This window comes from Phocoena phocoena, chromosome 18, assembly GCF_963924675.1.
Source record: "Phocoena phocoena chromosome 18, mPhoPho1.1, whole genome shotgun sequence".
Lineage (NCBI taxonomy): Eukaryota > Metazoa > Chordata > Mammalia > Artiodactyla > Phocoenidae > Phocoena > Phocoena phocoena.
This window is the reverse complement of record NC_089236.1, coordinates 20,338,658-20,352,616: the sequence shown is the minus strand read 5'-3', so window position 1 is coordinate 20,352,616 and position 13,959 is coordinate 20,338,658. Positions and strand designations below refer to the sequence as shown.

The 13,959-nt window shown below is 40.6% G+C and overlaps 1 protein-coding gene across 3 annotated transcripts in view; it reads left to right on the top strand.

Moving 5' to 3' along the window:
- LRCH1 (leucine rich repeats and calponin homology domain containing 1) overlaps nt 1–13,959 on the top strand; it is a 187,257-nt gene that overhangs the window by 129,987 nt on the left and 43,311 nt on the right. For all 3 annotated transcript variants that reach the window (XM_065895830.1, XM_065895829.1, XM_065895828.1), the window contains exons 7-11: nt 747–810; nt 3,923–4,028; nt 6,694–6,821; nt 10,774–10,841; nt 12,794–12,880. In XM_065895830.1, the coding sequence (XP_065751902.1) occupies nt 747–810; nt 3,923–4,028; nt 6,694–6,821; nt 10,774–10,841; nt 12,794–12,880 (453 nt within the window). The remainder of the gene's footprint in view (nt 1–746; nt 811–3,922; nt 4,029–6,693; nt 6,822–10,773; nt 10,842–12,793; nt 12,881–13,959) is intronic.

Genomic DNA, 13,959 nt, shown 5'->3' with positions numbered 1-13,959 from the left:
CTTTATTTGTTTTAATTGTCTTTTAAAAATGCACTGTGCATAGTTTTTGCCATTTCCTGTTCAGAATGGAAGTTTTAGAATCGTTTAACATGTCCTTGGCCATTTTGTGGTGTAAACCATTTTGAATTTTCGGAGAACAAAATTCTCACACTGAACACACTTGTAGAAATGCAGGTTGTTTTTGAAATGTCTTCATTGCAGAAATCTTTCTTGAACTTTTTACTAAAAAAAGTAAATATACTGTAGTGACTTAAAATCTCAGCCTACCCTAATGGTACCTTTATATAATGCTTAAAATATGTATTCATTACTTTATTGTTTTAAACATACTATCAAATTTATTTAGTCACTGAATAAAAGTTTACAGAATTATTGAAAGTTAGGAAATTTCATAACCTAAGAGGTAAAAGCAATTGGTAGTTTTTGCTTTTTCATATGCTAGAATCAATAAAATAAGAAAATTATTAACTGTTTCAAAGAACGGGCCACTCAGGTAGAGTATAAATCCATGAAACTCTGAACACAAAGAATTTATCTTGTACCATATTTAGACGGTCCAAGTATCTGATTTTCATTAGGCCCTTGTCTTAACAACTTTCAATACTGGGCGGATTTGTTGTCTTTTGGTAATAATAAAAATTTGTTTAGTAAAGTCATTATTTGAATATAAGTTGATGTCTCTTGTTGTGAACTTCGTGATTTTAATTTTTTCTAAATGAATTCAATATCGATGGCATCTAACCCAGCAAGAAGGATTCTGACTCGGGCGTTGGGAGTGATAATGGAGACAAGCGATTATCTGCCACAGAGGTAAATTTGTGATCAGATTTTTTTCCTTTTGTGCTTCTAGATATATCTACCTGCATTCGCTGTACTCCTTTCGGATAAAAGGCAGTTGCATGAGAACATGTGATAATGCTTGTGAAAGTTATTTGAAATCCTCTGTTACGTAAATATTAACTGTTGTTAGCTTTTTCTGAATCTTTAGTGTTTTGGAAATGTCTCAAGAATAGAGTCCCTATCTCCTTCCCCTCCCACCACACCCCTCACATTATCTGGAATATTCTTGCATGCTTAATAAATATTATAAAATGACTAAGTGGTGTGCAAGAACCCGGAAGGCATTTTTATAAATGTTTGTTTTTAAGTGACAGAGTAACTTAGGAAAAAGTTGTTATATGCCTGCATAAATGTGAAGGAATCAAATGTACATTGCCTTTTTTTTTTAACATCTTTATGGGATTATAATTGCTTTACAATGGTGTGTTAGTTTCTGCTGTATCACAGAGTGAATCAGCTATACATATATCCCCACATCCCCTCCCTCTTGCGTCTCCCTCCCACCCTCCCTATCCCACCCCTCTAGGTGGTCACAGAGCACCGAGCTGATCTCCCTGTGCTATGCGGCTGCTTCCCACTATAAATGTACATTGCATTTTACCCACAGGAAATGCATTTTTGAGTAGCCATAATTTTTATATCAATATTTGTTTTCCTGAAATTCTTAGATTGTGTTGTTTTCAGATAATTGGATATAAGTTTGGTTATTTGTGAGCTAAGAGGCCTCCCACACTGGAGCTTTGTAAAGTGGTTATATATAGCTCAATTAGAACATTTGTTATCTTATTTATAGTCTGTTAGGTTCCGTAAAATCTTTCACTAATAAACCATTAAATGGGGTTTATTGACCAGCAGAGCTAGGAGGGATAGCTGGAGTAGGGGATGTATGTATTATCAGGCCTTCCTTTTTTGAGGGAACTTACTGAGTTTTTGTGGTTATTGAGTTTTGAAACATTGTAATACTCTTTGAAGATGTACTTAATAGGTCAATTACCCTAAGAAATCCACATTTTTACTATATGTAAGTCCAGGAAAATTGCCTTTTCCCTGTTCTCTTAAGGCCTTTGAGGTTTAATATGTAGCTAAGATATTCGAATTTGTTTTCCACAAAATACTTCATAAAGCACTAGGATACCTTAAAAGCTTTCTAATACAGAATATTTCAAAAGGAAGAAGAGTAGTAGGCAGAAAAAGAAGGCCAGTATCAATAAAGTAAAATTACCCTCATGAACCTACATGAATAGTTTACTATGATTCCCTGGGGGAGAAAATACTCAACACATCGCTTTACAAGTTGTATTTAATTCTACTCCCTTAACTTTATTAAAACTCGTAAGTCCCCTGAAATAGCCCTTTGTTTCAGAAATTACTCACCCGAGCTTATTTTCTGTTAAATTAAAACAGACTCTGCTTTATCCTTTATCTGCCTTCTAAGGATAATTAAGTTCATTAATAAAACATTACACAAAGAACTTCATTATCCTTTTGTTCTCACTTAGTATAAGTAGGATGCTAATATTCTAAAAGGAGGCCAAGGGTTTATTTTCTTCCTTTTAACTAGATGCATATCTTGGAATTTTGCTAATAAGTTTTTAAGATGGGAGGAGGGTGGAAGGAAGGACTACAGAAAGGATTATGTTCAACAGAATGAAGTGTGTACATTTTCCCTTTGGCTTTTTTTTTTTTTGTCTTGCATTGTGGCCTCCTTACCTGAGAACACCTCCTAGAAATGTTTTTTTTTTTTACAAGGATAAGGGTTCTGGATTATTCTGTGTAGCTTTCTATTTTCACTTTATTTGGCAAATATTTTATTATCTGTGGTCAGTCAGTCTTGCTTCCTGCTTACGTCTCATTGTGGGGTTCAGAAGTCACACCTGATTCCTTTCTCTCGCTGTTGCCATTGGTTGATTTAGCATTTGTCACTCTGATTGGTTTAGCATTTGTCACTCAGATAAACAAGCAAAAAAATGTGAGGCCCAGTGAATAGCTGTGCAACGAATGAAACGTACATTTGTTTTCTGCCAGTTTCTGAACAATCTGTGCACGTGTCCAAAAGTAAATGAACACTGTGCTGTGAAAAATTATAGCCTCAGGAGTTTAGAAGCAAAGCCACAGAAACGTGCTCTGTGGAGGTTCCTGATCCCTGTGATTTTGAAAAGCTTTTCGTGAGATAGCGACGCTAAAACGGAGACATAGCAAAATAACTGAGGCTTCATATTTCATTTGTGACAGAATCATAGATTATGTGAATAAACTTCATCAGTTAGTGTGGGAAACAAGACCCCCAGGGAGAACTAACTCTGATTACTGAATTGAAGCATTATTCTGAAAACTGCACAGATCCCCTGTTCCTTTTAAGAACGCTATATTATCTATTTAAAGCATCTTCTTATATGTTTAAAGCGGCTTCCTCAGCCTAAACAGGGAAATAAACTGAAGCTTGATGTTGCGTGTAAGATTCAGTGTAAATAAATGAGATGTTGTCGCAGAGGCTGACTGCCTGCTTTCTGGGACTGGCCACGTGAAGCCTTAATATAGTTTCGGTAAATTTGTGTTGCCAGATCTCAGAGCACCACTACTATTGAAGCGATCGATTAGACTTAGGGCTGGTATGGTAGTGTATTTCCAGTTATTTCTTTGTTCTCTCAGGTGTTACTCAGTCCTTCTCAGTGCCCTGACTGTGGCTCTTAGGTTTGAAAATATCATCAGGTACCTGAAAAAATTTCAGCTCGAAACATGTACGGAGAAGCACGTGAGTGTTAGCTTGATGTATTTTGACAAAGTGAACGCACTCATTACCAGCTCCCAGTTAGAGAAACAGAACTTTACCAGCCACCCACAAAGCCCCCATCATGTGCCCACGCCCCTAACCTAAGAGCAGCTGCTATCCTGACTTCAAACACCGTGGATTATTTATGCCCGTGTTTGAACTTACATAAGTGGCATTGTCCTTTGGTGTCTTTTACTCCGTATTATGTTTGTGAGAATCACAGTATATATTTTTTTTAATTACGTAGCATCCTCTTAATCTATATTGATAACACTTCTCCCTTGAATGAGGCAGTGTCCTGTTTCTTTTCAGCCTTCTGATGAAGACACCGTTAGCCTCAACGTGCCAATGTCAAATATCATGGAAGAAGAACAACAGATCAAGGAGGACTCCTGCCATCGCCTTAGTCCAGTTAAAGGTCTGAGAATGAAGGATGGGGAGAAAAAGCTTGTTCTTAAGTTTCAAATGCTATGTTTAAAATATGCGGAAACATGTCAACCGTAATAGTTAATGTTTATTGAGCATTTCATATGCCCCAGGCACTGTGCTAATCTGTGACGGTCATCTCATTTAAAATTCAAAACTCTGAGATGGATACTCTAATCATCTCCATTCTATAGGTGAGTCTCAGTTTAAGTAACTTGCCAGTGGTCACGTAGCTAGTAATAGTAGAGCTATTCTCATTGTGACGATTTATTTAAGATTCTTTAAATCCATTATTGGAAAAAAATATCGATGTGTAGATATACTGTTTAAGACAACTCTAGCTATTGTAACACATAAAATCCCCAAATTTCATTGACTTAACACAATGCAAAGTAAGTCCAAAGGGGAGTTAGTGACTCCCAGGCAACTCTCCTCCACGCAGTGCTTCAAGAGCCCAAGTTCCTTTTATCTGGTGATTCTACCATCTTTAATTTATATTAATTTGTATTTCCAAGTCCATCTGTTTCGAGCTAAAGCGGAAAGAGCATGGAGGTTCGCTCCAGGAATGGGAACAAAGGGTCCAGCTCCCAGTTAGAGAAACAGAACTTTACCAGCCACGTGGAAAGCGTGGGCTGGGCCTTTCACAGGCCCAGGGCTCACGTCTAACTACATGCAAGGGTGGGAAATGTCGTTGGGATGTGTGGCCAGGAATCTACTTGACTTTGAACAAGTCAGTTGACCTTAATTCTCTCACCTGTAAATGAGATGATTAGATGAGGTGATTTGTAATGTTTTGTGTAGCTCTAAAAGCCTGTGATTCTTTGATAATCACCAGATGATCACTAAACACTCTACGTCTTGCCTACTTTAAAATCCTGGTAATACACTTCATATCTTGGTGAGTAGCCCTCATTCGATTACATTATGACAGTAATTTGACTGCTTCTGTTTATTCAGTGACTTTTAAGTTAATTGTAAAATGTAATGTTTACATTTGTGGCAGAGACTGTTTGATGACGTGTGGATAGTATAGAACTAGATTAATATGCAGATTATCTCCCTAATAGTTTGCCTTGCCCTCCCTAGTGACGGGAGAACTGTTTAAACCAACTCACACTCTACTGTTTGCTTTCACTTATTATGCTCAGGTTTTTAAGGTTAGCATTTGTTTATCTGAGATGATGATTGGAACCATACATTGTCCCCAACTATAACTGTATACATTATGCCAAAATATGACTGCCACTTCAGTAATTTAGATAAGCTTTGTAACAATATATGCAGGATGAGAGGTACTGTTTTAGGCAGATATTTTAAAATAAAAGAATTACATCATTTGTCACCAGTTTTTCTCCCCTCTGTTCTAGAAGTGGGTATTTTTTGCTGGCTAGGAGTCCTTGAAGGTGGTGTGGTCCTACTTGTTTCTTTCCCAGTGTCCAGATCAGAGAGAAGAGATCTGCTTTTCCTCCTTTCACCTCTCCTGCACCATCTAGAACACAGACCTGTTGGATGAGCTCTGTGCTTTCCCCTCCATGTGGCTCTCATCATAGTCACTTCTTCTGTTGTTATGATTTTGGGTCCTTATTTTAGTACTTTCCCACACTCTTTCTGGCAGTTGTTCACTAATTTTTTTTAAAAATAAATTTATTTATTTATTTATTTTTGGCTGCGTTGGGTCTTCGTTGCCGCACGCCGGCTTTTCTCTAGTTGCGGCGAGCGGGGGCTACTCTTCGTTGCGGTGCACAGGCTTCTCATTGCGGTGGCTTCTCTTGTTGTGGAGCATGGCTCTAGGCATGCAGGCTTCGGTAGTTGTGGCTCACGGGCTCTGGAGCACAGGCTCAGTAGTTGTGGCGCATGGGCTTAGTTGCTCCGCGGCATGTGGGATCTTCCTGGACCAGGGCTCGAACCCATGTCCCCTGCATTAGCAGGCGGATTCTTAACCACTGCACCACCAGGGAAGTCCCATTCACTAATTTTTTTTTTTTTTTTTTTTTTTTTTTTTTTTTTTTTGCGGTACGCGGGCCTCTCACCGTTGTGGCCCCTCCCGCCGCGGAGCAACAGGCTCCGGACGCGCAGGCTCAGCGGCCATGGCCCACGGGCCCAGCCGCTCCATGGCATGTGGGATCTTCCCGGACCGGGGCACGAACCCGCGTCCCCTGCATCGGCAGGCGGACTCCCAACCACTGCGCCACCAGGGAAGCCCCACTAATTTTTTAAATCCGCCAAATGTTTGGTATTTTACCTGCCATTTAGTAGTTGTTCGGTAACTACGGAATTTTGAGTTTGAAATACTTACTTGTCACACGTTGCTGAGAGCACAAAAAGCCCTCTTTTATACTTTCTATTCTCTGTTCCTTAAAAAAAATAAGAGGAAATTTCATTTCTTTCATAAGGAACTAAGCCATATAGGGGCCTTGACTTTTAAGTTCATTTGATTTGGGGTTTTCCATTTCTTTTACTTTTCTTCCTCTTCTTCCTCCTTTTTTCACCTTTTCCTCACATTCTTTTGGAAAGAGAAAACTTGGGTCATTCGTATACCCCCAGAAGAGGTCAGGGAGAAGATTGAAAAACTAGGTGATGTATTTTACAGTCATCTATGTTTTGCTCATCTGTTTATGAAATCAAGCTTTCTATCTTTCTCTATATTTTCCTAATAGGGGAATTTCATCAGGAATTTCAACCAGCGCCTTCCCTTGTGAGTGACAATGAGAACTCAGGAGAAGAAAGAGACCAATTTTCCCACGGAACAGACATTCTCCATTCGGGATTTATAAACTATATTAAGGCAAGTGGAGGATAATAATTTTTTAACTTATTTACTTCTGTTTGGTGCCTTAGGATTTATGTTCAAGGTTACCAATCCATCACCTTAAATGTCAGCTTGCTACCACCTTCCTTGGGCCTTTATAACATCTTCTCAAAGTCCAGCGTGCTTATTTGCCGATATTAGGAGCTTGTCGCTTTCATCCATACCTCTCTATTTGTCTGTGTATATGGATGATTTTCCTTCGTATTCAGAAATTACTCAGCTCTCTGGTAGTCAGTGCATTGTATAAGTTATCAGAATTACCATGACCATCCAGTAAAAAAGGTAAAACAAAGTTTCACATGCTTTTCAACGTATTCTAGGTACGTAAGTTCTTCTTGGGGGTATATTCATAGTAAAAGAAGATAAATGGAGACTTTTAAAATTTGGAAATGAATGTCTTCCCTTTTTAGAAGGGTCACTCTGAGGACACATTCATAAACAGGTATAGTGGCGCTGAGGTATTGAAATGTTAGATGAAGTCATCAGATTGTCAGGCCAACCTTCGTCATAGGAGCGGCAGAAACAAGAGAAAAACTAGCCCTTTATAAACCTGGTAGTTAAGGTTCCACTTGGTGACACAGTTAGGTGCCTTGGTACGTTTCTGCCAGTCCTTTTGGTTCAGGTCGTGGCACCCAAGGATCACGAAGATAATCCTTTCGGTGAAATTCAGGTTCCTTGTGGCTTGTGAGAGACAGTGGTCTCTGAGTTACTGTGTTAAAGTCAGGCCCGGGGTCTCTAGGTGCTAGTTCTTATTTCCTGAGGATGGTGTTAGGATGGCTGGGCTGTGTCTCAACTAACGTCTTTGGGCATCACCTTAAGGGAAATGGGAGGAAAACAGCTGAATTGTACACTGTAGGAGACTCTGGTGTACTCAAGACAAAAATAATGAACCTCTCATATGACGTACATCTGTCGAAAACCTAATTCTTTATTCTGTGTATTTAATCCATCATAAATCCATCAGTTCTTGTTTCAAAATATCTCACACCCACTGCCTCCTTTCTGTCCTCCACCTCCACTGACATGACTTCAGTGGGGCCTTATCATTGCTTATTCTTAGGACATCAGGAGTCCCTCCTACCCCAGCTGAGCACCCAGAACCCCGCCCCTGCTGCTGCCAGACATTTTCCGAAAGTAAAAACCTCATCCTATGACTCTCCAGCCAGTGGTTCTCACAAGGCTCTCCCAGATTTGATGCCTGTCTGTCAGCTCTGAGACAAGTCTGTCAGCAAAACATGGAAAATTGGGCTTCTGTCTTTCTTTTATGAAGAGTTTATCTTAAGTTGAGGGTCTAAAGTAAAGATGGAAGCCTTGAAGGAAAGCAATTAAAGTGATTGGTAAAATAAAACATGTTGTTTCAGAAAAGCAAATTCTTCTAGATTTAGAGATTTCAGGAGGCACAGGGCTCCGTGGGAATGGCTGCTCTACAGCGTGGGTCCCGTGGTGTAGAATCTAGGGGAGCCAATGGGGTGTAGAAATCTACAGCAAATGTTTCCTGAGTGCCCACTCCTACAAGAGGCTTCTGTTGGCAAGTGGAGAAGAACGCTAACAATAAAATAAAGCATAAATCTACAATTAAAAGCTGTACGCTTCAATTCAGGCCCATTTTACCCTTGACTTGCATCACTTTTAAAGTCTGTGAGAGTGTGTTTTATTGCCAGCCAGTGTGCTGAACTACTCAGTCCTCGACGATCGAGAGTTCTGTGTTTTATATAATCCTGTTTTCTCTCCACTGAGTAAGCATCTTGTGCTTTTGTCACTACGGTGGATCCTTATTCACAGCAGTTCTATTTGATGGTTTCCTCAAACACTGAATTATCCAACCCTGAACACGGGAGATACAGGGTTAGGTTCCTGCGAGCCTCTGGTCACACATTTTTGTCAACTGGTCAGTACATAACCTGGTTTTTTGTGTACTTCTGTCTCAAGACACCCTATTTAATATGTACTGTTAGTGCATTAACACTGAACTTGCGGCCAGCAGCCCCGTAACTCATGCGGGAAGGAAGCTTACCTAACAGGTGTTTTCTCTGTAAGGTACAGTACATATCACAGCCTTCTTGTGCGTAGGATAAGACAGCACTTCAGTACTATGCTAGGGGGCATTTTAAACAGCAAAATCACCAACGAAAGGCACAAAACTGTGAAAATGCGATATTAAACAGGCTCTGAAAAGGACACTTTTTTACAGTCTGAGAGCTGAAACAAGAAAGCAGGTCGCCTGCTACCTTGTTCAGCCTCAACTGGGAAGTGCATTTTGGGGTTGGGAACTGTAGTTTTTCACCACCTCTACGTGTGTCTGCAAAAGCACCACGAGTATTGGTTTTGGGGTGACACATAGATTTTAGTAAAGAGGCAAATTCATAAATACAGAATCCATGAATAATGTGTATCAACTGTGTCACCATCTAACTTAGCAAAAGAAACCCAGTATACCTCTGTTTTGCATACTGAAAAAAAGTATATTTTCTACTACCGGCTACTTTTTATTATGAAACTGAAAATTAGAAGGAAATACCCATGGCTCCGATAGTTGAAACCCAACAGGAAGAGATAAGAACATGTTTTCTTGGTTGTTTCTCGTAGTATATTTTCACCCATGAATTTCACTAGCATTTGGGTGGAGGCACAGTAATTTATATATTGATTTTATAATGCACTAAAAGTATAATCTATATAGAAAAAGTCTGAGTGTTTTTCAAGCCAGAGGTTGACATCATGCAGCTGGATACCTCCTCAGAAAAAGACTTATTTTCTGTGACACATCTGGAGAATTGGCTGGGCCTGCGTTCGTTAATGAAGTGTCAGAACTTTGACACAGAAAACAGTCCTTTTGTCTGTTGTTCCTTCCTTGCTAGGGGAATGTTTGCCCCTTCGGGGATGGCTTCCGTTTTAGCTGTCAGCTGAGTTAAAGCAGCATTTCTCTGTGTCAGAGATCAAGATGGAAAGACTCGCATGGAAGTTCCAACAGTGGGCCACGCCTTTCTAAATACTCCCACCACAGTGTTTCTTCGGGATATTAAGAGGGGGGTGCATTTCAGTGAAATCTGCACGTTGTACATGTGAAAACTATTAGGTGCAATTTGAGGCATTTTTCTGTCGTTAATACTTCCTTTTTTGTTAACAGTGGGCATGTGCCCGGGTGCACGCACACACACACACACACACACACACACACACACACACACACTGCTTCTCTCACCAACATCAGAATGCACATTCTCATGTACCTGACAAGCCCAGCTGAGGAATCTGTCAGCATCAGGAGGTGCTAAGAGGGCAATCATGAATGGAGTTAAGCCTTGCATTTCTGACTCTTTTCTAAGTTAACAGGTATTGTAGTCCTCGGCCAGGTTTTCTTTTCTTCTTTTTTAAAATTTTATTTTATTTTTAATTGTGGCAAACTACATACAACATAAAAACTTACCATCTTAGCCATTTTTCAAGTATACAGTTCCATGGTACATTCACATTGTTGTGGAACCAAAACAATGTTGCGTACTCCATCTCCAAAACTCTTTCATCTTGTAAAACGGACACTCTTTGCCATTAAACCATAACTTCCCAATCCCCTCCCCCCTCTCCTCTGGCAACTACCATTCTTCTTTCTGTCTTTATGAATTTGACTATTCTAGGAACCTCAGGTAAGTGGAATCATACAGTATTTTTCTTCCTGTGACTCACTTATTTCACTTAGCCTGATGTCCTCAGGGTTCATCTATGTTGTAACATGTGTTAGAATTTCCGTCCTTTTTAAGGCTGAATGATATCCCATTGTATGTATAGACCACATTTTCTCCATTCATCCATTCATGGACACTTGGGTTGTTTCCACCTTTTGGCTGTTGTGAATATGGATGAGGGCAGGTTTAGACTGTTGACTGTTACAGCCAGTGGCTCTCAGAAGACCCATGTGTTCTGTCCACAGGAAAGGACTGAGGCCTGTGAAGAACTGTTACGGATAGAAGAGGACGCGCACTGGCCATCCGAGGGGATGTGAGTACCGAAGGCTGGTGATGAGCCACCATCCTGTAAAGTTCATGTTTCAAGCAGGATGGCAGCCTTGTCCTGATAGAATTTTGGTCCACTTTTCTTTAAGCAAGCTGATACCTTCCTCAGTGATATTGCTCAGAAGTTGCAAGGTTTCCTCTGTCTGATGCTTACTGCCATAGGATTGGGGCCATACTGTGCCAGGTCATACCTGTTCCTTGGCCTTGAGTTTTATCTGATTCGAGGCTGTGGGTAGAATGTGATTCAGGAAATTAGATAGAATTTCTAGACCAGAGATTCTAGCTTACTTTCCTTTCTCTGAACAAACCGACAACCGGACCTAAAGTGATACGTGGTCCTGTTCCCACTTCTTTCCCCAGAGTCTTCAAGTTCAAGATCTGAGAAAACCATAGACCTCAATGTCTTGGTCTTAAGTCTAATAATTGTAATAGCTAACAGTTATTAAATACCACGTGCCAGGCAGTGTCCTAAAATACTTCACAGGTAGTAACTCATTTCCTCTTTACAACAATCCTGTAAGTCCTATTGTTATCCCTCACTTCACCGATGACAAAACTGAGGCACAGGGAGATTGATTATCTTGCCCCAGGGTTACAGAGGGCTGGGATCTCGTACCAGATGGACAGCGCTTCTACTCTATCGCATATAAAGATTTACACAGGAGGGCATGAGTGATCCATCTAACAGACAGTAAACCACTTTACTGGTTTGCCACTCAGGGGGATTGAGTTTGGACCATATGGCAGAGGGTAGGTTTTTGATTCCCAGGATTTTGTTTTCCATGATCTGGCATGTAGGCCTGGACCGTCCATCAAACCTCGTGAGGGTTTTCCCCGTAGTGAGAATTTACTCCATTGTTAAAAAGTTTCTCCACTTACAGAAAGACATTGGCTTATATTCTGCAATGGAAAGCAGGAACCGTGATCAGATCTCTCTTGCCTTTTAAAAATATTGCAGAGTTCCTTTCAAATCACGGTCCAGTATAACCAGCTATTTGCTGGATATATTTCTGTGATGCCGAGGAGAACTAGCTTGATCATAGAATTACAGCGAAAAGGATTTTATAGGGAAAGAGTTTTTAAACTGTGTAAAGCTTTGGAAACCCCATTCTCAAGCTTATATCTATTGTTCCCAACCCTGCCTGTAAAATCAGTATCATCTGATTAAGAAAATGTCCGGGGCTTCCCTGGTGGCGCAGTGGTTGAGAGTCTGCCTGCCGATGCAGGGGACGCGGGTTCGTGCCCCGGTCCGGGAGGATCCCACATGCCGCGGGGCGGCTGGGCCCGTGAGCCATGGCCGCTGAGCCTGCGCGTCCGGAGCCTGTGCTCTGCAACGGGAGAGGCCGCAACAGTGAGAGGCCCGCGTACCGCAAAAAAAAAAAAAAAAAAAATCAAGAAAATGTCCAAGCCCCAGACAGATCTACTTAGGAGTATCAGACCCGGCATATTTTTTAAGCACCATTAGGTGATTTTTGTTGCTTAACGAGCCTGGACTGGGAACCAAAGTCCCACACTGAAGTCCCATATTGTATGAAAGCAATGAAACTGAGCCAGGCTGGTTGAACTGGAATTGGAAGTAGTGCGGACCCGCCGTAGCTGAGCACCCCTGTGGATCCCCCTCAGGCTCAGGAAAGTACAGCGTGAGAACTACCCAGCCAGTCCATTGCCCTGATTTTACAGGTGAGCACTGCCCACGGGCACTGAGACTTTGTGTGAGCTGCCTTACAGCCTAGCTGGCTCCTCCCACCCAGCAGCTCTTCCGCTACGCTCTGGCAGCCCACGCCACAGGGTACTGACACATCCTCGCTAAAATGTTGAGTTTGTCAAAAATCATTTTTGCCGTGTCAGATGGATCTTTATAAGTTTGTTCTTAAGAACCTAGGTGCTGTTCATGTTCTAGTGATCATTTTCAGTCTAAAGCTTGGTTTCATGTTGCAGAATAAGTTCATCCAAAGACCAGGACATGAATATAGCAATGATTGAACAGCTGAGAGAAGCAGTGGATTTGCTGCAGGATCCCAACAGGTATGTGTGTCTTTCCTCGGCCCAGGTTTCAGGTGTCGGTAAGGTACACTAATTTATTGAGTACATTATCTCAGTTTTTAAGGCATTTATACACACAGTATGGGCTTAGCACTAACCACTAACGAAGAAAAGTCATTTTAACTGCCTGTTTTCCTGAGATCGTAAGTAAAAGAGTCAAACTTCTGGAGGGACTGAGAGCAGTTCCCCGCTTTTCCATCCCTTCATGAAATTCATTCACCCTTCGTGGAATTCATAGGGCAATTTTTGTATAATTCTTAGACAACAGAAATACAATATATAAATGCATACTTTATATAGCTTGAAGTTTAAACCCCTGGAATAGAGAAATATAAGAGAGTTTCCAAAAAGGAAAGACTTGGTTTATCAATTACTACCATATTTATTTCTGATGGTGCCAAATATGTTAACTAAATCATGTATTTCTAAAGATTTGGGTGACAAGATAATTTTTTAACTGAATTAGTCTTTATCAATAATAAGCACTTTATATATAGGTGTATTTTTTGGTTTCTTAGCTGAGGATAACGGAATTCCTACAGACAAAATATTTTTCAGTAAAGCAGTATACCTGGTATCAGATAATAACTACCGTACTAATAGAGAAATAGATCCGAAGCTTATCCCTGGTAAACTATTCAGGGATCCTGGGAATTTCAGTGTGAAGATAATGTGGTCTTATATTGATAATATGGTGAGCCTGGAAATCACACCACATTCTGGGAATTTATGAACAGGGTGATGAGTGAGTCCCAGAGTGCCAGTGAGAGTACACCAGCACTGTTGTCTGACTCTAAAAGAAATAGTTTTAGCTCGGGTTGAGTATGGCTGGAAATCTTTAGCAATTGATTTGAAAAGCACTTCCATTCTGCAGACATTAGCTGAGTGCTTAGAGCATGGAAAGATCTACAGTATGCACCTTGGGGGATGTAAAGATGAACGAGACACAGCTCTTCCTTCTAGGAACATAAACTATAGTAATAGACATTGCTTTGAGTAGTGATTTATACATGTCATTGATTTAAGTGCTTGAGATGAAGGGGATCCTGACCCCAGATGGA